The 24378-nt window shown below is 35.4% G+C and overlaps 3 protein-coding genes across 3 annotated transcripts; 1 reads left to right on the forward strand and 2 right to left on the reverse strand.

Annotated features, from left to right (window-relative positions):
- Positions 1-496: 496 nt before the first annotated feature.
- On the reverse strand, positions 497-6180 carry LOC136201301 (chloroplast processing peptidase-like). The gene is made up of 6 exons (XM_065991932.1): positions 5797-6180; positions 3239-3301; positions 3078-3143; positions 2197-2283; positions 1308-1375; positions 497-722 (listed from the first exon to the last, which is right to left on the reverse strand). The coding sequence occupies exons 1-6, from the start codon at positions 6019-6021 to the stop codon at positions 653-655; spliced, it is 579 nt and encodes a 192-aa protein (XP_065848004.1). The 5' UTR covers positions 6022-6180; the 3' UTR covers positions 497-652.
- Positions 6181-12428: 6248 nt separating this feature from the next.
- Positions 12429-14952, forward strand: LOC136235410 (uncharacterized). Its single transcript, XM_066025068.1, has one exon. It carries the CDS (start codon positions 12606-12608, stop codon positions 14679-14681), a length of 2076 nt encoding a protein of 691 aa, XP_065881140.1. The 5' UTR covers positions 12429-12605; the 3' UTR covers positions 14682-14952.
- A 650-nt stretch (positions 14953-15602) lies between these two features.
- LOC136201489 (cyclin-A1-1-like) lies at positions 15603-19888 on the reverse strand. Its single transcript, XM_065992164.1, has 10 exons — positions 19516-19888; positions 18913-19279; positions 18683-18822; positions 18503-18595; positions 17007-17140; positions 16836-16911; positions 16571-16681; positions 16317-16466; positions 15959-16093; positions 15603-15872 (listed from the first exon to the last, which is right to left on the reverse strand). Exons 1-10 carry the CDS (start codon positions 19729-19731, stop codon positions 15804-15806), a joined length of 1491 nt encoding a protein of 496 aa, XP_065848236.1. The 5' UTR covers positions 19732-19888; the 3' UTR covers positions 15603-15803.
- Between the last annotated feature and the right edge of the window lie 4490 nt (positions 19889-24378).

Raw genomic sequence — 24378 nt, forward strand, 5'->3', positions numbered from 1 at the left:
TTTATTTGTATGATGAAAATAATTTGGGATGGCAAGTATTGAAGCATTCTGTTGTATTTTAATAGGAAAGTATCATCTTGAGACCTGGTCTTCTCCATTTGACACATTGAGCTATCTTTTAATCTTAATCATGCATGTTGAACTTCTATTAACAAGGCCAATATCAAATTCGATTAACATTTGACATATTGTCATTGCCATTTGGACAAAGAAATAGTCGTCTATCTGTCTTCTATAGCCACATCTCGAGTACAAAAATCACTTTGAACTATAAAAGAACATATTATATCAAACACAAATGAAATGGAGCACTTTTTTCTCAGCTTCATAGTTGTGTTGATTGAGGCTCAACACTTCTAATTATATCTAATAGTTTCAAATAAAATAATAAAAAGAAGCTAAAAAAAAGAACTAAATGGACACTAAATCCATGTATTGGCGAATATAAGTTTGTGCTCGCTCATGTAGGTTAAAAAATGTGAACACCAAAGAATAATTGAGTAAATGAGAGAATGAAATAATGAAATAATAAAATAATTGAAGCCATCAATCAGAAAAAGAAAAAAAAAAATTTGTTTGAGATGGTAAATCAGCAGCCAATGAATTTAACAAAAACATGGTAATTACATCCTTCAAATGGGAAAGGATCATCTCATCTAATTGAAGGCCTGTGCCAACACATGATAAATTTTCCAATGATGTTCTTTACAGGAAGGGGACCCCTGGTTATCAAAATGCAGATTTCATCAGCAATGACCAAGAAACCAAGAAATTCTTTACTGCAGTTCAAATTAGACCATTTCATAAAAGAAATGTTGAATATAGGATTGCAAACGGAGCGAGGATTATCTGTTCTCGATGGGGAATCACATCACTGGGGATGGACGGAGAATCCCCATTTATTTTCCCCATGGGTAGGGATGGGGGAAAAAAGGCGAGACCTCTCTTCCCGACCAACGAGGATCCCCATCCTTATCCCCAATGGATTAATAGAAGTTCATTGGAGTTTATTTTTATATTTGGTAGATTGATGTATTCTTTATGAATTTCAAATTGTACTAATACGACAAAATTTTAAATTTTACTAAAGAAAGTTATGTAGAAATTAAGAAATTGGAAATAGGGATTCCCATGGGGACGGGAATGGAGACTATATTTTCCCCATTTTATACATTCTGTAAGTGGAGATGGAGATGAGGATTTTCCATCTAGACCGAAATGGGAATGGAGGAAACCGTTTCGATCCCCACCATGCTCCATTTACAATCCTAGTTGAATATGCAATAGCAAGTAGAAGAAAATCCTACCAATTATGGGAATCATAGCTGTTATTGCGGTTATCACCCAGCACATAAACATGACCTCTAGGCACATACTGCAAACCAACCACAAGGCAATATTAACATCAATGTTCAAACAACATTAATTAATCATATACTTCCAAGAAAAACAAGCACTTTATAATTCTCTTGACTGGATGTACAAGCATATTTTTGTACATTCTGTGACTTGTGAATTGTGATTAATCCAATGTAAGTTATACTGTCATAGTAATCTGTTAGGAATTGGATCGGTTATTGATCATAATAAGCTTATTATGCAGAACATTAAATTAGACATGTAATTACGAGAACAAAAAAATTACATTGTTCAGCTAATTTTGCCTACATCATCAACAGGGGCGGGGAGCATATAATTCATGAGTAATCCGCAAGTTGCTACAACAGTAAGGAAATCACAACCTTTACCTAAGTCTCTAACTCTCAAATCTCATGAGACCCGATTACACTTAAATGCTCACTCATATGCTTATCTCAAGAGCACAAGCTTCAAAACTTCCAGTGTAAATAAATAAACAAACAACCTCTTGTTTATATAGACTTAAAAGTATAATCCTTTTCCTAATAGGATTCACTTGAAGGAGAAATTTTCAATTCCTATTATAATTTTCAAAAAAGAAAATTTATTACTGTTTGGCTGCTATTACCAGAGCCTCTTGGCTCTAATCATTTATCATTTATTGATTTCTTCATTTGTTTGTGTTCTCAACTAGTGATTCAGTATCCATTAATATACTATCATTCCAACTTTGCTGTGTTTGATCCTAATTTGTTTGTGAGAATTATTACCATGCTTAATAATAAATTGAAAAGAATGAAGAAATATAGATATGGAGGTAAGAGATAAGGAGCACACAGTTAAATCTGATGTATATGTAGGTCGGTCTGCTATAAAGTCTTCATTCTGAGCTTTTCCATTAACATAGAGTGATCCATGATGAACCTACACATCGTCAGAGTATAATATTACAGAAATTTGAATAAAAGAAACAGATCCCAAGTTTTAAGAGGGTAAATCAAAGGTCAAATCTTACTGACAGTCATTTAAATTTGGATAACGTTTCAATAAGGTCACAAAAGTTCATCGTGTATTATAATAAAATAACTCATCTTTCCATTTTGTTTCAACAAGTTACTTTGAATATTTTCAGGCTAAATTCTCGCAAAAAATGCTGACTACAAGGACCCTTAGTCAATTCAATCTATTAATTTACTGCCGCATGACACTCATTTTCTCTTACTTCCGAATCTTCATTTAACCTCTTTTAACCTAACTAGTCTAGTAATGAGTGCCACGTGGCAATTTAATACATCTCCCACTTACATGACATGTTGATTGTCAGCATTTATTTGACCTAAAAATCTTCAAAAATAACTTTATTGATACAAATTGCAATGAGTTATTTTATTGATACAAAATGAAGTTTTATAACCCAATTGGAACATTGTTCCAACTTAAGTTACAGTCATTGCGATTTACCGGGTAAATCATATATACAAATCTTGTTCACCTTTTCACTTCTGAGCTTGGAATGAGTTTAGTTCATAAACAAGGCAGCCACAAAGGCACTACTAATAGAAGAGATTGGGCAGAAACCAAAAATCACAGAAGCATAGAATATACTATACGCCCGGAGTACCATATTGCAACTACATTACTAGTGCCTGGATTACTTTCTCTGGCAGGTACACATTTTAATGAGCCATATTTATTGGAAGAAGAGTGAAGAGTTTTACCTGAACTGCGTCCCCAGCTTTTGCTACAATTCTTTTAATGAATACTTCTTCCACTTTGGTTCCAGGCTGTTAGAGACAAATTAGTAGTCACAATACTTGGCCTGTAAATGGAAAACCTTTACAAACTGGAACTGAGTAGAATATATAACAAATTAAGATACCTGTTTTGGAGCTCGAAATATGACAATATCATTTACAGCGGGAGCTCGAATGTAGTATGAAGCCTGCAAAAAAATCAGAAGTAGACTCCAGTTGAAATTCAAAGTGGAAGAATTAGATAATAGCAATGTCAATGATATTAATGATTGTTGAGGTTAATTCTATATTCAAGAAGTTTAAAGTTGGTGTTAGGAACCTTTGGGAGATGTCATTAGAGGCATTTACGGACAAAGCTTTAGGATCAGGGGCGGAGACAGGGAGGGGCCCGAGGGGGCCGGCCCCCTCCGGCTGCCGGAACCATCCTGACCAGGGGTGGTTTCGACCCCTGTCTCCACAAACTTTGATTGAGTGGAGTGTTAAATTAGTGATTCAATTAAATTTTGATTGAGTATTTGATAAATTGGAGATTTGACCTAGAAGTTTGATTGCATATTTGATAAATTGGTTATTTAACCTATAACTTTGAAAAGGGTCTTTGATAAATTGGGGATATAAACGGGGATTATTATATGATTAATACAAAATTAACTCAGTGAGGTTGTATTTAATTAAGATTCGGAGTGGTTAATTAACTCACTGAGTTTGTATTTAATTACAAAAATCAACTAGATTAATATATGATAGGCGATCAATTTCTCAAAGTTTGTTAAAAACGATTCAATCCTACTTTTATAGTCCAAATCTAGATTAATTTTGAAAAGTTTTACATTGGTACATAAAAATTGGTTTTGGACGACTCAGATGATAACACGTATATATTCGGAAAACTTTATAAGTTCGATTTAGAAAAATAATAATTTACGCATGCAAGTGTAAAATCGGCCCCCCTAACGGACCAATTATGTATTCACCACTGTTTAGGATTAATAATTCGAGCTTCCCGGAGTGGTGGAATTTCCGAGCCAGCACGTCGAGAGCTCTCAAAGGGATGGCTTAACAATGGCAACAAGGGTTTGAGCCACGCCCACCAAGCCCGACGAGCTGATCATTCCGACAGATAAGGAAATATACTGCTATTTGGATTTTGACTTCCTACTTTGAAGTTGTTAGAGTATTGTAAGGGTTTTAAGACCTATATAAACCATAGTTGTTACAGGCGCGCTAAGGCTCCAAGGGGTTCTGGAGCCTAGGCTCAAGGCGCAAGGCGAGGCGCGTGCCTTAGAAACACGAGGCGCATAAAATAAAATATATACTCTTTTACTAGTTAAGCATAAACAAAAAAAACACTTATGACCACAAAAACAAAACAAAAACACATATATGTCAAAAAACCAAATTAAGTTCATACTTCATAGAGACACTAAGATATACTTAACGTCTTAACCTAAAATACCTAACTATAACTAATGCTACTAAACTAATAACCATTCATTGTCAAATCAAAAAGAACATACACAACAAAAACTAATCAAGATCATTACTCTGTTTCTTCTTCACTATGTTGTCTGTGGAAGTTTGTTTTTGCCAGAAGTGGAGGATACTTTTTCTTTACGTGACTTATTCTTCTAATCTTTCTCTATTTTTTATATATTTAATTATGATTGAAACTCTTGATATTTTTATTTAAATTAAGGATTAAGACTAAGTTAGATTAGTGGTTGAAATTAATCAAACAATTATTTTAGAGAAAACTGTAAAAATAAAAATAAAAACCTAAGTAAAAACGTCAGGCGCACCAGGATCCAGGCTCTCAGGCATGAGCGAGGCGCACAAGAGCCATTTGTACAGAGCCTCATTTCCTAGGTTCAAGGCTCAAAACCCTGAGCCTTGACTGAGGCGCGCCTTTAACATGTGAAGGTGTTTATATCTAATGATCACAAGGGTAAAGAAACAATAGAAGTTTGAGAAACGCTTGGATTTCTAGGAAATATTTTAGATTTGTGAGGTTTCATAACTTCTCTTATAAGTTGTTCTTGGTTGTTCCAAAGCAAAGATTTCTCTTCCATGAATGTAGGCACGAATTAGCCGCACCACCTAAATTCTTTCTGCTACATATTTTTATTTTATTTTCAATTGTTGCATTAATTCACATAAACCGATCAATAATATCATAACAACCATCAAATAAAACTTCAAGAACTTGATTTGATCATATGTTATTCCATACATACAGAGCAAGTCAACTGGTTTCAATTTAAATTCTATCTTCGTATAATCTTCTTGTCAATAACATACACGTTTCCTGAGGCATATTGGCATAAATAACTTTTTTCCCCAAATTACAGGTTTATTTGGTTCAGTTATGGTTGTTGTTTGCATTTGTTTCTCGATTCTTTTTATCTACTATTTGGAGTAAAACATCAAGAAACTACAAAAAGAGGCAGGAATTTTCATCTAGCTACAGGCATTTAGGCACATCCCTAACATTTTAAAATTCTCCAATTACAAGTCTAAAATCTGTTTGCTAGATGTTGACAATAAATAAAACAGAAAATGAAATGCAGAAGCAGCAGTTAGTAATTACATTTAGATTAGCAGAACAATCAATTTAATGGATCTTCACTAAAACTAAGCCGAATCAAAACGAACTCTAAATCAGCAAATTAAGAAGAATCGTTACCTTTTCAACAATGACCCGATCACCAACACGAAGAGTAGGATACATGGAAGAAGAAGGAATGAAGCGAATCTCAGAAAACATAGACCACAAAAGCACCAAAACAATAAGCCTCAAGAAGCCATCGAAACCAGGCCATCGAAGAAAGCCCAAGCTCTGACAGGGCATCCATTTTAGAGAAAGGGATAAAAGAAACTGCGAATATGCAGATGGTCTCAAAAGACTCATTTCATACCAAATTGAAAGGAAACAGCTGATAAAGACACAAGAATGAATTAAAGGATTGAAGTTATGAAGCTCAATGGATTGTTTTTGAGAGAGATTGAAGAGGAGAAAAATTTGGTTTTGTATATTATTTGAGGGATTGACCTGCTATTCTTAGTCAAGAAGTTTCCACGAAGAGGAAAGGAGAGGGAAACTGTCAGTCACTAACTGTAGCTGATGATACTCACTAGAACCAATAATCTACTGCCATATGGACCTGCTGTGCAGAACCGAATTCCACCGTTCATTTGGTCAAATTATTAGAAGCACCTATTTTCCATTTCAAATTAAGGACCTATATAGAAGAACCGATACTTAATATAAGAACCATGTTTTTTGTTTTGGATCTTCCAAATCATTCCCGCAGGAGATCCGAACCCATTTTTTGCTGATCCTTCGATAAAAAGATTCATTCTCTTCATAAAAAAAAGGAGGTAGAACCAATAAAGATTTCTTTTTCGATTCATCCTTGAACGCTTCAACCGGGTTATTCTATTCCACCTCTTAGAAAGAAAAGAACTTAAATCAAAATACTTAATAGCATGGCGATGTATGTATATTAAATTTGAATTTTACTATACTTCCTCACATTATCCATAAATTCGATAATGTGATACATTAATAAATTAACTAGTTAAATATTGTTTTAGTTAAAAAAAAAATTTAAACATTTTTTAGTTAATTATTTATTCAAAATTTTAAACTCTAAACTATATATTCTAAAAGGTATAACATCTTATAAATTTATTAGTTACATCAAACTTGGTCAATCCGTGATGTGTGTACGCGGACGTATATTAAATATCTCATATTTTTTTTAAAAAAAAAAAACTTTCAATAAAGAGAAGTAAACATATAAAATATGATAAATAAAGGGTGTTGTTAAACCTAGCCTCAAATTCCCACCCCTAGCCCCGTGAAAAGACGAAAATGTCCTTTCATGGGTTTTGGGGAGGGAAATTTCTATTTTTTTTTTACCAATCCGATACGCGGGCGTGTGGCTATCACGCCTCACCGCGTGGTCGGGCGTGTGGATATCACGCCTCACCGTGTGGTCAGACGTGATAGCCACACGCCTCATCGCAAGGTCGGGCAATTGGCTATCACGTCCGACCACGCGGTGAGGCGTGATCGGCACACGCCCGCGTGTCGGATTGGCAAAAAAAAATAGCTTTTTAACCCCGTAAATAGGTCGTTAAACCCGTAAATAGGCCGTTAAACCCATAACTACATAATTGTACTTAAAACCTAAAAATATCATACAATTTAGTCCTAAAATCAGTAAAAATAATATAAGTTAATTAATAAATATTATTAATCACAACATATAAAACTAATATAATCTAGTCCAAGCCTCTCTCCTTTCAGCGTATAGATTCTCCAAGTGACGAACACTCGGATGACGAAATATACGTCATTGGGTGGCAATGGGAGGCACTGGAAACGTAGGATGTAAATAAAGACGTATGTAGTGATGATAACTCCCCAAATGACAAATCACAATCTCTCGCTCTGGTAGTCTTCCATCGTCCGAACGCATCTGCAGTATAGTGCAACTTCCTAACTGTTGTGTAGTAAAGAGGAATATTACTGCATTCAATACAGATGCAGCAGCATATAAGTCATCCGGACTCACCATCCAGTGAGACTCACCACAACCCGCTCCTGCCCATTTAATACGTGTGAGGGCAGCATCAAATACGTTCCCGTACACTGGCGCATACCGATCACGGTTTGCCCGCATCTCATTCTCTATGAGCACTCTCATCAGCTTCCACTCCTCTTGGTTATAGGTGATGACATCGGCTAAAACACGAAATCCACAGTTACCATCTGCTACAACATCATGGAATCCAGTAATAAATGGTACGATGAGACCTTGAACCCGATGTAAATGGTGGTAACCGGCGATATCCGCATCAAATCCGACTGAAAATATTAATATATGAAATTCATCAATAAAAATATATTTACTTTAACTTCAACATATATATTAATAAAATAAAATATACCCGGTATCTGGTTGTTATGCACAGATGAGGATGAGGAATGGCCTCGACTACGACTACTCCTCTCGGATTTCGTTTCGTTGATGAATTTCCCTTTGGTCTACCCCTAACAGTGTCTTTGACTTCAGGTTCTTTGAAGCCACTTTGTTCCGGGTTTATCTGATCATGAATCATCATCGATATGCTACGCACCATTGAAGGATCTAATTTTTCAACCTTTTCCACAAGAGAGTGAAAAAACCGGTGATCCTCAGACCCGTCAGCATATACTGGAGCAGTAACTGGTATGTCACTCAACCCTTCAAACGCAAGAGATCTCCAAAAAGGATGGATGCGGTCAACACGGACCGATTCATCTGTGTCAATATATGTTTTAAGCTCAAATGCACACGGAATGCCATGAGTCATGGGCAACACGCATCCGCATTCACTTACCACATCCATACTCAATCCGTGCATACGCTTGAGCTCATCATTTAGTACAGCCAAGCAGTAATGTGAAACGTGTAAGTCGAGATACGTGAAAGGTGCTCCATAGTGATTCACCGCAGATCTTCTTCTCGAGTCCTCGAGTGAGTATCTGATTATATATAGTGAAGGATTACAAAACTAATGTATTAAATTTTAAAAGATTAAAGCAAATAACAGAATAAATGTCTTACTTGATCGCCTCGATCTGAGCCTTAATGTCCTTGTGCACCTTCGCCCACACTGTATCGAGTGCACCAGTAGATGAATTCAACCACTGTTTCAACTGTGCATGTGAACTCTCCACTCGACAGGTTGTGGTGTTTCCTAAGTGCAACACATTGTTCGTCCATGCTCGACAAAACTTCTCTTTATGCACTAGTCATGTGGTCTCCATGTACTCTATCACACGAGGCCAGTTCGCAGTAGTATTCTTCATGGCTACCACTGCCACCTCATATTCGGCTACTATCGGGGCTTCAATTATACGTTTTCATTTGGAATTCTTAAAAATTTCACCAAACCTCTTCATTCTACACAACTTGCCTACTCTATCCTCCACATCTTTAATAATATGCCATGTGCACAATAAATGATGACTATGAGGAAATACCTCACGAACCGGTCTCATCAGTCCTAACTCCCGGTCCGTAGCAATGGCTATCGGATGCACATCAGGTTGGAGCAAAAGCTTCAATTTTTGTAACACCCACATATAACTTCCCTCAGTTTCATCCTTCATGATTGCATAGGCGATCAAGAAGTTTTTGTTTGAAGGCGTCATTCCAATGATTTCAAAGAATGGCATCTTATACTTGTTTGTTTTATATGTTGAATCCATACCAACAAACAAGTAATAAGATCAGAACAGTGTGATCGATGTTGGATGTGCCATAAATAAGTGAGTCACAATATTGCTTCCCGGCACCGCTTGCGTCCAATGTATGTATTCCTTATCTATAGCAAGCCAATAAAACTGACCGATTACATCCCGTCCCTCAAAGCTCTCAATCCTGATTTTCTCCCTGTAATTATAGTTATGTCTTTGTGTCGGGCAATCCTCCGGATGTTTTTCTTTGATTGCAGCAAAAATAGCACAAGGCTTAGCTTGAGCTGAACTCATTTCACGAACAAGTTTTTTGGAACCCGGGCTTAGTCCGCTCATCTGTCTGTAGCCCTGACGATATACAGCCAACTGATGACAGTGCTATCCTCTATCTCCAGGTATCCCATTCACCACCCAACCGTCCAATTCAGCGATTTCCATAACCTTTATCTGGAATTGGCAACCACAGTACTTTGTTTTTGTAGTCCTCCGTAGTATAACATCCATATCCATATCCTTTTTCCTTTTATAATTCTTAACACCACGAGCATATTTAACCAATATCCACTTTGACTTGCCCCCCCGTCTTGTGCGACGTTGTGGTTAACTCGAACCCGGTCCCAATTGCCATCTGTTTTGCCCAGTTAACAGCTTCATGATATGTTTGAAACGTTTGTTTGGGAAAAAACTGCGAACTGTAATCTATGCCGTTTCCGTCAAATTCTTCCCACGAAACCACCTGTAAATGATAAATAACGAACATTACATTCCAAAAGTGACATTTCTACAGCGTTTCAGTGTCTAAACCCGAAAAACAACCACAAATATGCTCGGGCGTGTGAGCATCATGCCCCACCATGTGGTGGGGCGTATGAGTATCACGTCCGACCATGCGGTGGGGCGTGTGAGCATCACGCCTCACCATGTGGTGGGGCGTATGAACATCACGTCCCACCTCATGGTGGGGCATGTGGCTATCACGCCCCACCACATGGTGAGGCGTGATACTCATACGCCCCACCACATGGTGAGGCATGATGCTCACACGCCTAAGTGCCGAACCAGATTTTTTTAAAATCAAATTACAAAAATCAAAGGAAGTTCAATCGGAAAAATACCTCGACTTCAGACACAGCATCACTCCCGTCTCTTCCCGGTGATAACGGATTGCCCTCCATCAAACGTGTCGTCTTTGATTCGGATCAAAATGTATTTGGGAGACTTTGAGAGAGTTTGGGAGGGTTTGGAATTTTCAGTTTTTGGTTAAAGGGCAGTTGCGTCTTTTTTCGGGGCTGGAAGTGTGAAATTGGGGCTGGGTATAGTAATCCACTAAATAAAAGTTAAAGGATTAGCAGTCCAATTCAACAGTACTCATAAAAAATAAGTGGTCATAGCTAAAAGGGCTCTAGCTAAGCCTAAATCCCATCTTCTCTTCCATTTCGATGTGATACTCCACCTTTTGCTTTTGCTCTTCCTGGATCGGTTCCAGTAGGGCAATAGAAATAGATAAGTAAAGGGCAATATGTAAGTAAAGGAAAGGAAAAGTCGAAAAATAAAGACTTTCGCGAGGCAATCCACATCAATGTAATGAAAGTGAGGGACCTACAACAATGACAGAACGACCCGAATAATCAACATGTTTCCCAAAGTAATTGGTTCAGTTCCCCGGCTTCGGCATCTTAAGATGCAGTGCTCGTCATTTCCATCATTACAGGAATAGTAGATCTTTCCTCTGCTCTTTTACTTTTCTCGTACTGCCGTTTCCGTGACTATTTTGATAATACCTTACCATGTTAATGCTCAGCCTTGCCAAGGCCTAATATCCCATGTCTTGCTCATAGCGATGTCAATTCCTCTAGCGGCTCAGTCGTGAGCGGGAGATGGTATGAGAGATGAGGTGAGGTCTTGCGTAGGCTGGTCAGTTGTTAGGATTTGATGTAGCTGTTACAGATCCAACTTCTGGGAATTTTGTAAGAGCTTCTTCTTCTTCACTCGTGAGTAACATCATTCACTAAAATGCGTATTAAAACCGATTTTCACATTAGTAAAATGTACTAGTTTATTACTTTTTTTAAGTTCTTTTTAAAAACGGTATAATAAAAAGAGTAAATAATTTATTAGTTCTCTCATTTTTATCTAACAAACTTTTTAATCTTCTATTTTGAAAAATAAATTATAAGATCTCTATTTTTTGTCAATATATATGCCTTAGTCCTTCTGTTTATTTTTTTTAGCTTCTTAACCGTTATATTTGGCATAAACAGATAGAGAGAAAATAACAAAGTAACATGAACATTTTGTATCTACTATAGCTGTTCTGAAAGCTAAGATATGTCCGGTTAAAAATCTAAAAAAACTAGAAAGAATGACCAAATGGTTAATATTGACAAAAAGATATGGACTTTATAATATGTTTTTTTAAAATAGGAAGACTAAACAATGTGTTAGGTAAAAAGACAGGAACTAATAAATTATTTACCCTAATAAAAATGTTTATTTAGAATTGAGAAACATATATTGATAACTTATTTAGAATTGAGAAACATATATTGATAGCTATTTCAAAATGAAAATCAACTAATTTTTTTTGGTGTAATGATTACCATGTTTGGTTGACAAATTTTAATAAAATTGATAAAGTGCAATTATCATTACAATATGTATATTTATTTAGTTAAATACAGTTTTGCATGTTTTTCGTATTTTTTTTTTTTTTTTCATTTTTTCTGTTGTTTTCCTCCTTTTTGTTCTTTTTCCATTTTTTTCTTGTTTTTTGTGTGTTTTTTTTTTGTGGTTTTTATGTTTTTCCGCTGTTTTTCAATTTCATGGTCTTTCGTTTTTTTTTTTTTAATCGTTTTCGGACATGATTGCCAGATCTGATACATTTCTCTTAATTTATGATGGACATGATTAACTTAAACTTGTTTTGGTTCACTAGCTCATGGATGATGGAGATCCTAGGCCGATAAGCCCTTATCTCATGTAGCAATATTTACATCGATTTAATCATTGATATGTTACATTCACACAACTCCTTGCTAAACCTTGGTTGGAGCCATTTATGGTAATGAAAGCCCAATTCATCACAAATGGAGCAATGGAAAAAGCCCAAAACGTTTATTGAAATTTCTATGGCCAAAAATCAAACAATAATGTCATCTTTATCTCTTACATAATCCAACCTCTTCTTTTCCCTTCGATAAATCCATTATCTTCATTTCTCACTTACTCAAACACTCTAACCAATGGCGCTCTTACTTCTCACCGTTCTTTTCCTCCTCTTACATCCAATCTCCTCCGCATCCACCACCAGTATCATCTTCGCCACTCTCGGCAGCAGATCAAGCTACGCCTTCGATGTTTTCACTCTTCCTACTACTTCCTCACCTTCCCTCGCCAACGAAATCCAAATTACCGACGGAAACTCACTCAATTTCAACGGCCATTTCCCCAACCAAACCTTGATTCAATTGCAGGATTCTCGATCAACCTCCGCTGCAATCAGCCTCGTTTACGTCACCGAGCGCGGTGGATCATCCAATATCTTCTTCGATTACGTTTATTTAAATAGTCACCGCAGCCGGAGAAGCAGATCGATGTCGGCACTTGAATTTCCCGATCGTATTCAAGTTCCGCTGTTGAAGAATATAGATGGAATTTCGATGAAGGATAAGCCAAGTGTGAGTGGAGATTACTTGATTTATGTTTCGACTCATGAAGATCCTGGGAAGCCAAGGGTGAGTTGGACTGCTGTGTACTCTACTGAGTTGACCACTGGATTGACTCGGAGACTTACTCCTTATGGAATTGCTGATTTTAGTCCTGCTGTGTCTCCTTCAGGGGTTTATACGGCGGTTGCTTCTTATGGAGAGAGTGGGTGGAACGGTGAAGTAGAGGAACTCAGTACTGATATTTATGTTTTCTTAACTCGTGATGGGAGTGGACGAGTTAAGGTTGTGGAACACGGCGGTTGGCCGAGTTGGGTGGACGATTCAACGTTATATTTTCACAGAAAAAGCGAAGAAGATGAGTGGATTAGTGTTTATAAAGCTGTGTTACCGACTAAAGGCCCGATTTCCACTGAGTCAGTGACTGTGGAGCGGGTCACTCCACCGGGTTTACACGCGTTCACTCCGGCTACTTCACCGGGCAACAATAAATTCATAGCTGTAGCCACAAGAAGACCGACCTCCGATTACCGCCACATAGAGCTCTACGATCTGGTTAAAAATGAGTTTGTCGAGTTAACTCGGTTAGTATCACCAACAACTCATCACTTGAACCCGTTTATCTCACCCGACTCAACCCGGCTCGGGTACCACAGGTGCAGGGGTGCATCTAACGGCGAAACGAACATCAAATTCATGTTAGAAAATATCAATAGCCCGAAATCCGATATATCGCTGTTTCGAATCGACGGTTCATTTCCTTCGTGGTCACCCAAGGGAGACAGAATTGCTTTCGTGGATTTTCCGGGTGTTTATGTCGTGAACCGGGACGGTTCGAACAGGAAACAAGTTTATACCGGAATGGCATTCTCAACCGTTTGGGACACGGTTCGTCCCGGGTTTGTATACTCTAGTGCCGGTCCTACTTTTGCTAGTGAGAGTTCATCGGTTGATATTATCTCAATCAACGTTAATCACGTTGATAAAATAAAAAAGCTAACTACTAATGGCTTAAACAATGCATTCCCATCCATTTCACCTGATGGAAAATGGATTGCATTCCGGTCAAGCCGGTCGGGTCACAAGAACTTATACATAATGGATGCGGTGAAAGGTGAGGAAGGCGGACTCCGTCGGTTAACCGAGGGTCCATGGAGCGATACCATGTGCAATTGGTCACCAAACGGTGACTTAATCGCGTTCGCTTCGGATCGAGACAATCCGGGCTCGGGAAGCTTTGACTTGTTTTTGATCCACCCGAATGGAACTGGGCTAAGGAAATTGGTTCAAAGCGGGTTAGCAGGTAGGACTAACCACCCGTATTTCAGCCCGGATGGGAAGAGTATAGTGTTTACAACAGATTATGGTGGTATATCAGCTGAACCAATCTCAAACCCACATCATTATCAGCCATATGGAGAGATCTTTACTGTTAAATTAGACGGTTCTGATTTAAAGAGGTTAACCCATAATTCTTTTGAGGATGGTACCCCTGCTTGGGGTCCTACATATATAGAGCCAGATGATGTGGAATGGTCGAAACATGGTGCGGAATGCTCGTTTGACGAATGTCTCTGGCTCGATGCAATGCCGAGCCATGGTGCAACTGGGGTTGAACCATTGGAGTCCAATAAACAACAGTGTGGTGCATAGGTTTGTATGTGTAAATGGATATATAGTTAATTGTATTGTAAGTAGAAGTAATATGTTTGTTGAGATTATTAGAATTAGAATATGAAATTACTTGTAAACTAAGAGCATATAAGACCTGATCAGGGTGGAGCTAGTCTAGGGCTTGGGAGCTGGAGCCCCACGGCTACCGATTCCACTTTTGATTGAGTAGCAGCGGTCCCGTCTCTTGTAGTCTTTCTAATATTAGTTTATATACACGGTCTATGCAATATTATTTCGATATTTTAACTGATCCTCTCCATCAAATGTGTCCACTGATCATAAACTTATTGTATCAATCTATTCTAGTGTTTTAACATGATCATGTTAAATATTTAATAAATAAATTGAATTAACATAAATATGAAATTTAAATGGATTGACATGATTTGAAATGAATTAAATGAAAATAATATAATCCAGAATTAAACTTAAAAAAACTATGTATATAGTACACTGAATTAATAAATCAACCTATAATAAGATTTATTTACTTTGCATATATGTGAATTTTGCTGTCATGTCATCACCTATACGACAATCATGCAATTCGTGTTCTTATTTAGTGACCATTTGTTTTCAATTTTCGTAACTGCTTTTGTCTCCTAAGTCTAAACAGGAGATAAAAAATGTTCGGTAAAAATTTGAAATAATTGCTTTTTTCAGAAAAAATTAACTAATACATGCTAACTAACAGGCCCTTAGTGACGTAATTTGAAAATCCTAATGAAAGTGCAACCTAATGCTTTATCTTTCTGAATCTTGTCCCTCCTAATGTATGATACCATTTTCTGAAATTCTATACCATTTTTTTGATGCAGTTTTGTACTGTTTGTATCCATTTTTTTTAAAGCCATATCAGGTAGGGATGATGATATGTGAAAAAGTAATTCCAATTATATCTTGGCTTTTAAAATTCAGTAAACAAAAACTAAGAATATCATACAAGATTTATCAGATGGCTCAAAACTACAACTACATACATACACACTACAAAGGCAAAAATAGGATTACACTGATTGATGCCACTAAAATGAGAGTTAAATTCACTTCAAACTTCATCATCCAACAGAGCATTGGAAGAGAAAAAAATTATCTCTGTAGCTAGCTATGGTTGTGGAAATACTCTTGAGGTATGGAAGAAGGGCAGTATTTCTTTGCAACAAATTTGTACTGCACAAACAAATAAAACAAACTCAAATTACTCCAGTTTAGTAATTGCAGAGAAAAAAAAACGATTCTGAAAAGATTCAGCTTACCTTATGTTGGCTGTACTTCTCTCTGATTGCAGGTAAAGTAGAATTATTCCCATTGCAACACAACCGATGAAGTTCCTTAACACAGTCACCCAAATCCGAAGGCTGGTAAAGTGTGTAATGCTGCAACGTAGAATTCTGTTTCAACAAAACAGCATGATCATTAGGGGTGTCAAAATGGATTGTCTCCATCGTAATCGTCTTGTCAAATAGCATGATCATTAGAGGTGACAATTATGTACACGACCCAACAATGCAATACGAAATTGGCACCAATTAGTATTATCTTACTATCGTGCTAGAACTTGAGACCCCTAATAATCAGAAACTATTTCAGCTTAGCTTAATTAACCATACATACCCATGGTCTTTTGGAAGGAAAAAGTATGTATTTAGCCAAGAAGATTGCAGAGGCAGCTATGAGAGATGGAGCATAGGATAGCATTGTGTATTCAAGAAGAGATAATTCAGAGATGTAGTTGGCTAGGCACTCCAATTGCATTGATGGAACCTAAAACCATAATCAAAATTGTGGATTATTTTATGTACAATTCTTTAATATTAAAGAGGTATAACTAATGTTCTTACTAATCAATTCAAGGGTAGATTAGATACCTCATTGACTCCTTGAGCAGCTCGAACAAATCTCCTAAGAAAACATTTGGCAGTTGGTGCTGTCATTTCGAATTTCAAGTAATTCAAAACTGCTGATTCCATTTCCAGTACCTGCAAGCCTTTTATGTCAGTGTGGTATAAAAAACTGGCAATTGTGTACACTGATGATAACAGGTCACTAACCTACGACTCGAAACACCTATATTTTTACATATCAACACTATAATTGAGATGATACGGACATATAGTTTCACAAGGCCCATACCTCGTCCCTAAAATAGGTGTTGTCAGTGATGTAACAAAATTCTTCCACCTGAGGTGCACAAATTTCTTCATATTTCCTGCCAAAACAGTGATTTTCCATGTTATTATATATAATTCAGGGATATAATTAGAGGAAAGATTAAAAGGAGGACACAAAATAATGTTATCTTACGAAGCAATCATCATGCAGGCAACACCAAGTAGCTGCAGTTTTTGCCTGTTCATCACATTCCCCGAGAGATACCGATCTATGTAGTTTACGGTCAAGTATAAAGTGTCAGGTACAAGCCTATACTCTTCAGCTACCTGCAGTTTGAATTACAAATTCAGCCCAACAAAAAAAAGAATCCCAAGCATTAAGTCTATGCCCAACTGAAAAACTTCATTTATGCATTAGGAAAAAAAGGTTAAAAAAAATCTCTAATCATTTATCTTTATCTAGATGGATACAATTCAGAAAGACATAAAAATGATTGGATATGGAAATTTTATAAACTACTGAAGAAGATGAATCCCAAGTATTAAGTCTATCCTGGAACTCTATGCCCAACTGAAAAACTTCATTTATGCATTGGGAAGAAAAAGGTTAAAAATATTTCTCCAATCATTTATCTTTATCTAGATGGATACAGTTCAGAAAGACATAAAAATGATTGGATATGGAAATTCTATAAATTATTGAAGTTGGAGAATATCTTTCTCCAATCATTTATCTTTATCTAGATATGTTATTTTACTATTTCTATAAATTATTCCAATTACTTTAAATCATCATTTTTATTAGAAAATTCAACCTATAAAGAGCGAACACTGACTTTTTCTAAACGAATTAATTACAGGGGAGAAAATTGATTAAGCACCTCTCCACCCAAAACATTTCTACAAGACCATTGAGATAATGACACCCCAACACTGCTGCTGACGTGTCATCACCCTAATTGTCCAAAGACCAACTGGAATTTCACTTCCGCCACATCAACTTCGACAATGAATCTAAAAAATTCTCACTGTATCAGTGTTACTAAAAATTCCCACTCATACCATTTTGTCACAAAAAAAAAAAATCTACTGTCCTCAAAAGGCTAAACACAGGGGCGGAGGGGTTAGGGGGGCTCGAGATGCGGCCGGAAAATTGAGAAATTTTTTTTAGTAATGGTGTAATATTTTAGAGAGAATTATATTAACTCTACGGGGTATTATTTCAATATTTAAAGGTAGATGACATGGTTAAACATGTTTCCTTCTATTTTAGAGATCCTATGTTCACTCTCTTCAACCTCGTTTTTATTTATTTTTATTTTATTTTTCAATAATTATAAAAACATATTACCATTATTAATTAATTTAAATGCACTCTTTATTTTTATTTTGATAACACTTTTGCATTCATTTTCAACATGTTTAATTTTCTAGTTTCTAAAACAAAAAAGTTAATATTTTTACAGTTTTAATGCATTGAAAGCTAAAAAAATTTGCCCAACTCTAGCGGACTGAACTTTGAAAATTTATCGTCAACCACACAGTTAATTTCGATATTTTTTTTTTTGACGTTTTGAAATTTTTTTGACTGATATGTTTGAACCCCAGATCATCCGGGGTCCTGGTAATACATGTTATATTCCCGAAATTACATTTAGAACAGAGCAAATATGGAATGAAAAGAACTACCTCCACAAGCCAGTCAACAAGTATTGCTCTCATACTGCAGTTTATGTCTTTCTGAACTGTATCCATAAAATCTGTGGAAGGCCGTTTCTTTGACTACAATCACAGAAATTGAACAGAGTCAAAACAATGGAAGTAATTAACAAGTTCCAGCACGCATTCAAAAGCTGCATTACAAATTACCTCTGATGCACGCAAATGTTTGTAAATATCACAAGCAAATGTGGCACAAAGCTGTGGATCCTCAAAATTGTCATCAAGGTTAACAATTTTATTATCTGTTTCCATATCTGCAAGTATAGATTCACTGCAGCACACATTTTCTGCAACCACAAATCCAAACATGATTAGCAAGTTGTGACAACTAATTGAAGATAAAAAGCAACAGAGGAATCAATTTCTGAAATTCTGACCAGTTTGATCTGAGATGTAGAGATTGCTGAGAGTTTTCTTATTGATAGAATCAATTTCTGGAACATCATTGTTATCCAAATACTCAACTTCAGGGCTCTTGAAAGAATGACATGTTGACATTGTTTCATCCAAGGACATTGACATATCATCATCTGATTTGCTTGGAGAGAAGACCTCCATAGCCATGGTACTATATGAAGGGACCAATTCATCATTTCTAGGCAAGGATGGAACCTTGCATGTATCAATCGCACTTGTTTTTGCATTTGAATACGCAGGTAAATTGCTCAAAGGGAAACCCCCTGTGCTGCTGGTACAAGCAGGGGTTCCCTTTTTCACCTTAGCAATTTTATTCGAACATGGTACCTTCACAATTCGTATTCAAATTTCAATTAGAATCAAGAAATTTTCAAGTAAAAGGATAATAACATGTCATTCAAATGATCAACAAACGGAATTCAAGATTACTTCATGAAAATCATCGCCAAAAACTTTTCTCAAATTCTCAGTTGATAATACCCACAATAAACCCCACAAACATTCTTACTAATTCATGTGTAATTGTTATAGTGAAAAGAAAACAAAAAGAATGAAAAACCCACCAAAGAAGACGATGGAATCGACGACTTCGAACCCTTCAGAGGTAAATTCTTTTGATTCGAAATGTCACCAAGAGGCGCTCGTTTCCTAGCCGAAAGAGTAGGAGCGGCCGTAGCCTTCACTACATTCTCCGACGCCGCAGTAGAAGAAGCATGCCGTTTGGCAAGAGACGACGTCGTAGAAGAAGAAAACGAAGGTCGTCGAGAAGTAGTCGACATTTTCAAATTACTCTCAAGAAACTCACTCACTCCCTTTTTCTCCACTAATTAAAGAGAATCAAAAAGCAGAATTTGGAATTTGAAAGCGAAAAAGAAAGGGTTTCTTGCAGATGTTTTTCTGCAGAGAATTCTTTTCCCTTTGAAGAGAAGAAGGAGAGTGAGTGATCGCGTGTTTCGCTATTTATTCTTTATTTAATGCTTTTGAGGCGAGGGAAGGGTTTGATTTGAATTGAAGAAAGATCCTGACCGTCTATTCTGACTCGTTATTCGTTAGGAGCGTACCGGGGTAGGGTCCACTTTTATATCTCTATTCACTGAGTTGAGGTTTTCTTGTGTAAACGACAAGGAAAGTTGCGCCACGTGGATAAACTCCGGGGTTTCGGTTTTGCTATTTGAATTGGGGGTCATTTGTTTGGAATGTCACAGTGCTGTGAGGTGAGAGATAAAAGTTTTGAATTCGAATTTCAAACGGTCACTGAAATTTTGTCGTATTTTAAGAAGAATAGACATGTTTGTGAATAATTGAGCTAGTCAGTAACTGAAATATAGAAATTGAAATTTCTTATGTTATGTTGGGATTAATTTGATTTTTGAAAACTTTGCTTATGTAGCTATCAATCACTAAATTAAAAAATAAATATACCTCCTCAAACTTAGTGTCTCTACGATATGTCAATTTCAAAATGGATAAAATATATTTACGGGCAACATTATGATTTTTAAATTTCAAAAAACTTAGTATAAAAATTTCTTAAATTTTGACCACTTGAAAATTGGTTGATAGTATATTCTCCTATGCTAATATGACTTTAACTTTGAGGTTACTATTAAGACTCGCTAAAGTATTTTAGAGACCCAAGGTAGAGTCGGTCGTGAATTTTTATAGGATCTATGTATAAAAAAAAGATAAAATAAATGTTAAAAAAATTACGTTTAAAAGTTTAAAATAAAATTTTAATTCTATTTTAAATCTAAAATATCATATTATTTAGTTATTTCTAGATAAAAATGAGTATTATAACTGCATTTAAAAAAATTACTATATATGGATAAAAAAAAAATTGAGCCCATTTTAGCTCAGGCTCTAGACGATCGTATTTCTGATCTATGCTCAGTGCTGGTCCTGACACTTTGCAGCTTCCATACTCAATTTTTTTACAAATTTAAATCTAATATATATTAAATATAATTAATTTTTTACTCGACAAAAAGAATCAATTGAAAATCAAACTTTTTGGCAATTTACAAAGAACGAAACAATTAATTGATATATTATGTTAGATTATGTACAAATTTATCCATATGGTGATTTACCAACATATTACATGGTTAATCGAGATAAAATAAATATTATGTTCAATTTTGAAATTTAAGGATGATTATGTTATTAACGTCAAAGTTGAAGGACATGGATGCATTTTACCCATTTCAATATTATTATCTGATATTTACAAATGTATAATTTGAATTAGGGTATTGCTAGGAAGAAAAATTTCAAATAAAGTCTAGAACTAAAACTAGTATGATCTTATTGTTGTGTTTCCCAATTAACTAAAGGAAGAAAAATCAAAGTAGTTTTGTAAATTGACAGTCATTTAAATTTTGGTTCAAATTGAAATTTAGGTAACCCAGTATGGTTAATTTTAAATACAATCAGTTTTTAATATCAAAATATTTATAAAATTTGGATTACTTTATCAAAATTTACCTATTTAAAAGGTGAGATGACATTTAAATTTTAATTTAGATAAAATTGATACTAATTGCTAAATTTAAAAGCTATTTTGACTCTTAATTCATGTTTAATTAGTTAGAGAAGCCAATATTTAACTCCAATACTATTTCAGTGGTGAAGCTGGTGAGGTCATGAGTTCGAATCACATCCGAGTCTGGTGGAGATTTTTCTTTCTTCTTTAATATAAATGCATTGCGCAAAGTTTTTTTTAAAAAAAAAAAAAACTCCAATATATATATATGAGAGGGATCAAGTGAGAACCCTCTCCTAAGTGAGAACAGTGAGAACCACCCAAAACTACGTAGTTTTGAGTAGGAAAATTAAGAAAAAATGCTGCTGTTTACTAGAGGGTTCGAACCTAGGACCTGTTCATCTACACTCCATGTTATTTACAACTAAGCCAATTGCTCTTTTTGTATATTATTTCGCGCGCTGATTAATATACCATCTCCCTTTTAGCTTCTATTGTTTTTTTTGTTTAATATTTGACGCATTCACTTATTAATATCGATTAAATATGCATAATAATGAATTATTAATAGAAAAAATGAAATGTGCATAATAATGAATTATTAATAGAAAAAAAAAAAGAAATGTGCATAATAATGAATTATTAATAAAAAAATCCAAGAACATGCTCTAATTTCTTATTTATTTAATTCCTTTATATTTTTGTAATTTATGTTACATAGGAAAATATATTTTTTTAAACATACGTTAGGACATATATTTTAACTTTTAAAACACAAACTATGAAGTTTAGAACGTACGACATATTTTTTAGAACATACGTTATGTTTTTTAGAACATGTGTTATGTTTTTTTCGAACATGAGTTATAAATTATATTATAGAACAAATGAAAAAACGATCCAGATATCTACTGATTTTTTAGAACATTATACTTAATTTTTAGAACACAAACTATATATTTTTTAAAACATACGTTATAACATATATTTTAACTTTTAAAACACGAACTATGAAGTTTAGAACGTACGACATATTTTTTAGAACATACGTTATGTTTTTTAGAACACGTGTTATGTTTTTTCGAACATGAGTTATAAATTATATTATAGAACAAATGAAAAACCGATCGAGATATCTACTGATTTTTTTAGAACATTATACTTAATTTTTGGAACACAAAATATAAACTTTAGAACATGCGTTATGTTTTTTAGAACATACATTATGTTATTTAGAATATGAGTGTTATAAATTATATTATAGAACAAATGTAAAAATGGTCCATATATTTAATATTTTTTAAAACATTATACTTAATTTTTAGAACACAAATTATAAAGTTTAGAATATATGTAACAATATTTAGAACATTGTCCTTAACATTTTAAAATATAAATTACAAAAATATAGAGAAATTAAATAAATAAGAAATTAGAGCATGTTTTTGCATTTTTTTTCTATTAATAATTCATTATTATGCATATTTCTTTTTTTATTGATAATTTATTATTATGCACATTTAATTGATATTAATAAGTGCATGTATCAAATATTAAACAATGGAAGCTAAAAGGGTCGTAATATATTAAGAAGCGCGACACATAGTACACAAGAAAGACAATTGGCTTAGTGGTAAACAACATGGAGTATAGATGAATAGGTCTTAGGTTCGAACCCCCTAATAAGTAGCAGCATTTTTTTTTAAATTTCCTTACCCAAAACTACGTAGTTTTGGGTGGTTCTCACCTAAGGTGAGTTCTCACCTAAGGTGAGTTCTCACCTAGGAAAGGGTTCTCACAAGAGCCCTCTCCTATATATATAAAACTACGTAGTTTTGGGGTATTTTTTTGACAAAAACGGTGAGTTTCATGTGAGAAGTCGCGCGTTTTTGAAGTTGAAAAGATCTGTCTCTTCGTTCTTCGACTTCTTCCTCGACTCCTTCGTTGTTTCCATCTTCTCTCATTTCTACAGTCGATCAACTTTGGTTTTGATAGAAGATTTGCTTTCTGCATTTCATCAATTATACCGTGTATTTGTTCCTCTAAACTTTGGTTAGTTGTTTATCGTCTTCGTTTTTTCTGTTCATTGTTTTTGTTTGCATTTTTTCGCTTTTTCGTTTTTTTCCATGAATTTGTTCGTCTGAACGAGGTTTGTTGCTTTATGTTCTTCGTTTATTTTGTTGTTTTATGTTCTTCGTTGATTTTGATAGCGATTTTATGTAGTTTTTTTATTTTCTAGGTGATGTAGCGCGGAATCCACTGAGAGTTTTAAACCGTAAACTCACAAAGGCTAACAACTTATCTAGCTAAACTAGAAGGAGTGGATCCTAATTTATGGACTAAATCCATAGGAATATAGAATCCCCCATTGTTGAAGGTGAAAACCTTAACAAAAGCTTCTTGAAGAAGATATTAATTTGATTGATAAAAAGTTAACCTATTACAAGAGAAAGAGATGAATTTATATCATCTCAAAAACCCTAAAACAAATTACATAAAAGGGTAAATCAAATAACTAATTAAAATGATAAGAGAAGGGGTAAATGGGGTAAAGGTAAGTGGAGGGGGTTGATTTATAGATGGGGAAAGGAGCTGAGGGACCAAAAGTGTAAATAACCAGGAAGCTGAAGTAAGGAGCAAGTTGCTGAAAAGTGGAAGTACGCCCTGCGTGTCCATCAGTACGCCCTGCGTGTCCAACAGTACGCCCTGCGTGTCTTGGCTGATGAATTCTTCTCAGGATCAGACACTCCAATACGCGGGACGTGTCCAACAGTACGCCCTGCGTGTCTTGGTTGATGAATTCTTCTCAGGATCAGACACTCCAATACGCAGGACGTGTCCAACAGTACGCCCTGCGTGTCTTGGCTGATGAGTTCTTCTCAGGATCAGACACTCCAATATGCAGGACGTGTCCAACAGTACGCCCTGCGTGTCTTGGCTG

The sequence above is a fragment of the Euphorbia lathyris genome, chromosome 7 (genome assembly GCF_963576675.1).
Source record: "Euphorbia lathyris chromosome 7, ddEupLath1.1, whole genome shotgun sequence".
Lineage (NCBI taxonomy): Eukaryota > Viridiplantae > Streptophyta > Magnoliopsida > Malpighiales > Euphorbiaceae > Euphorbia > Euphorbia lathyris.

Excerpts from the sequence above, each read along its gene's own strand:
- LOC136201301 (XM_065991932.1), bottom strand. The coding sequence starts at position 6,021 with ATGAGTCTTTTGAGACCATCTGCATATTCGCAGTTTCTTTTATCCCTT. Across the intron at positions 2,284-3,077 it reads AAGCTGGGGACGCAGTTCAG|GTTCATCATGGATCACTCTA; the intron begins GTAAAACTCTTC and ends GACGATGTGTAG. Across the intron at positions 723-1,307 it reads AGCTATGATTCCCATAATTG|GGGTCCCCTTCCTGTAAAGA; the intron begins GTAGGATTTTCT and ends TTTGATAACCAG.
- LOC136235410 (XM_066025068.1), top strand. The coding sequence starts at position 12,606 with ATGGCGCTCTTACTTCTCACCGTTCTTTTCCTCCTCTTACATCCAATC.
- LOC136201489 (XM_065992164.1), bottom strand. The coding sequence starts at position 19,731 with ATGTCGACTACTTCTCGACGACCTTCGTTTTCTTCTTCTACGACGTCG. Across the intron at positions 19,280-19,515 it reads CGATTCCATCGTCTTCTTTG|GTACCATGTTCGAATAAAAT; the intron begins GTGGGTTTTTCA and ends CGAATTGTGAAG. Across the intron at positions 16,094-16,316 it reads TTCCTTCCAAAAGACCATGG|AATTCTACGTTGCAGCATTA; the intron begins GTATGTATGGTT and ends TTGTTGAAACAG.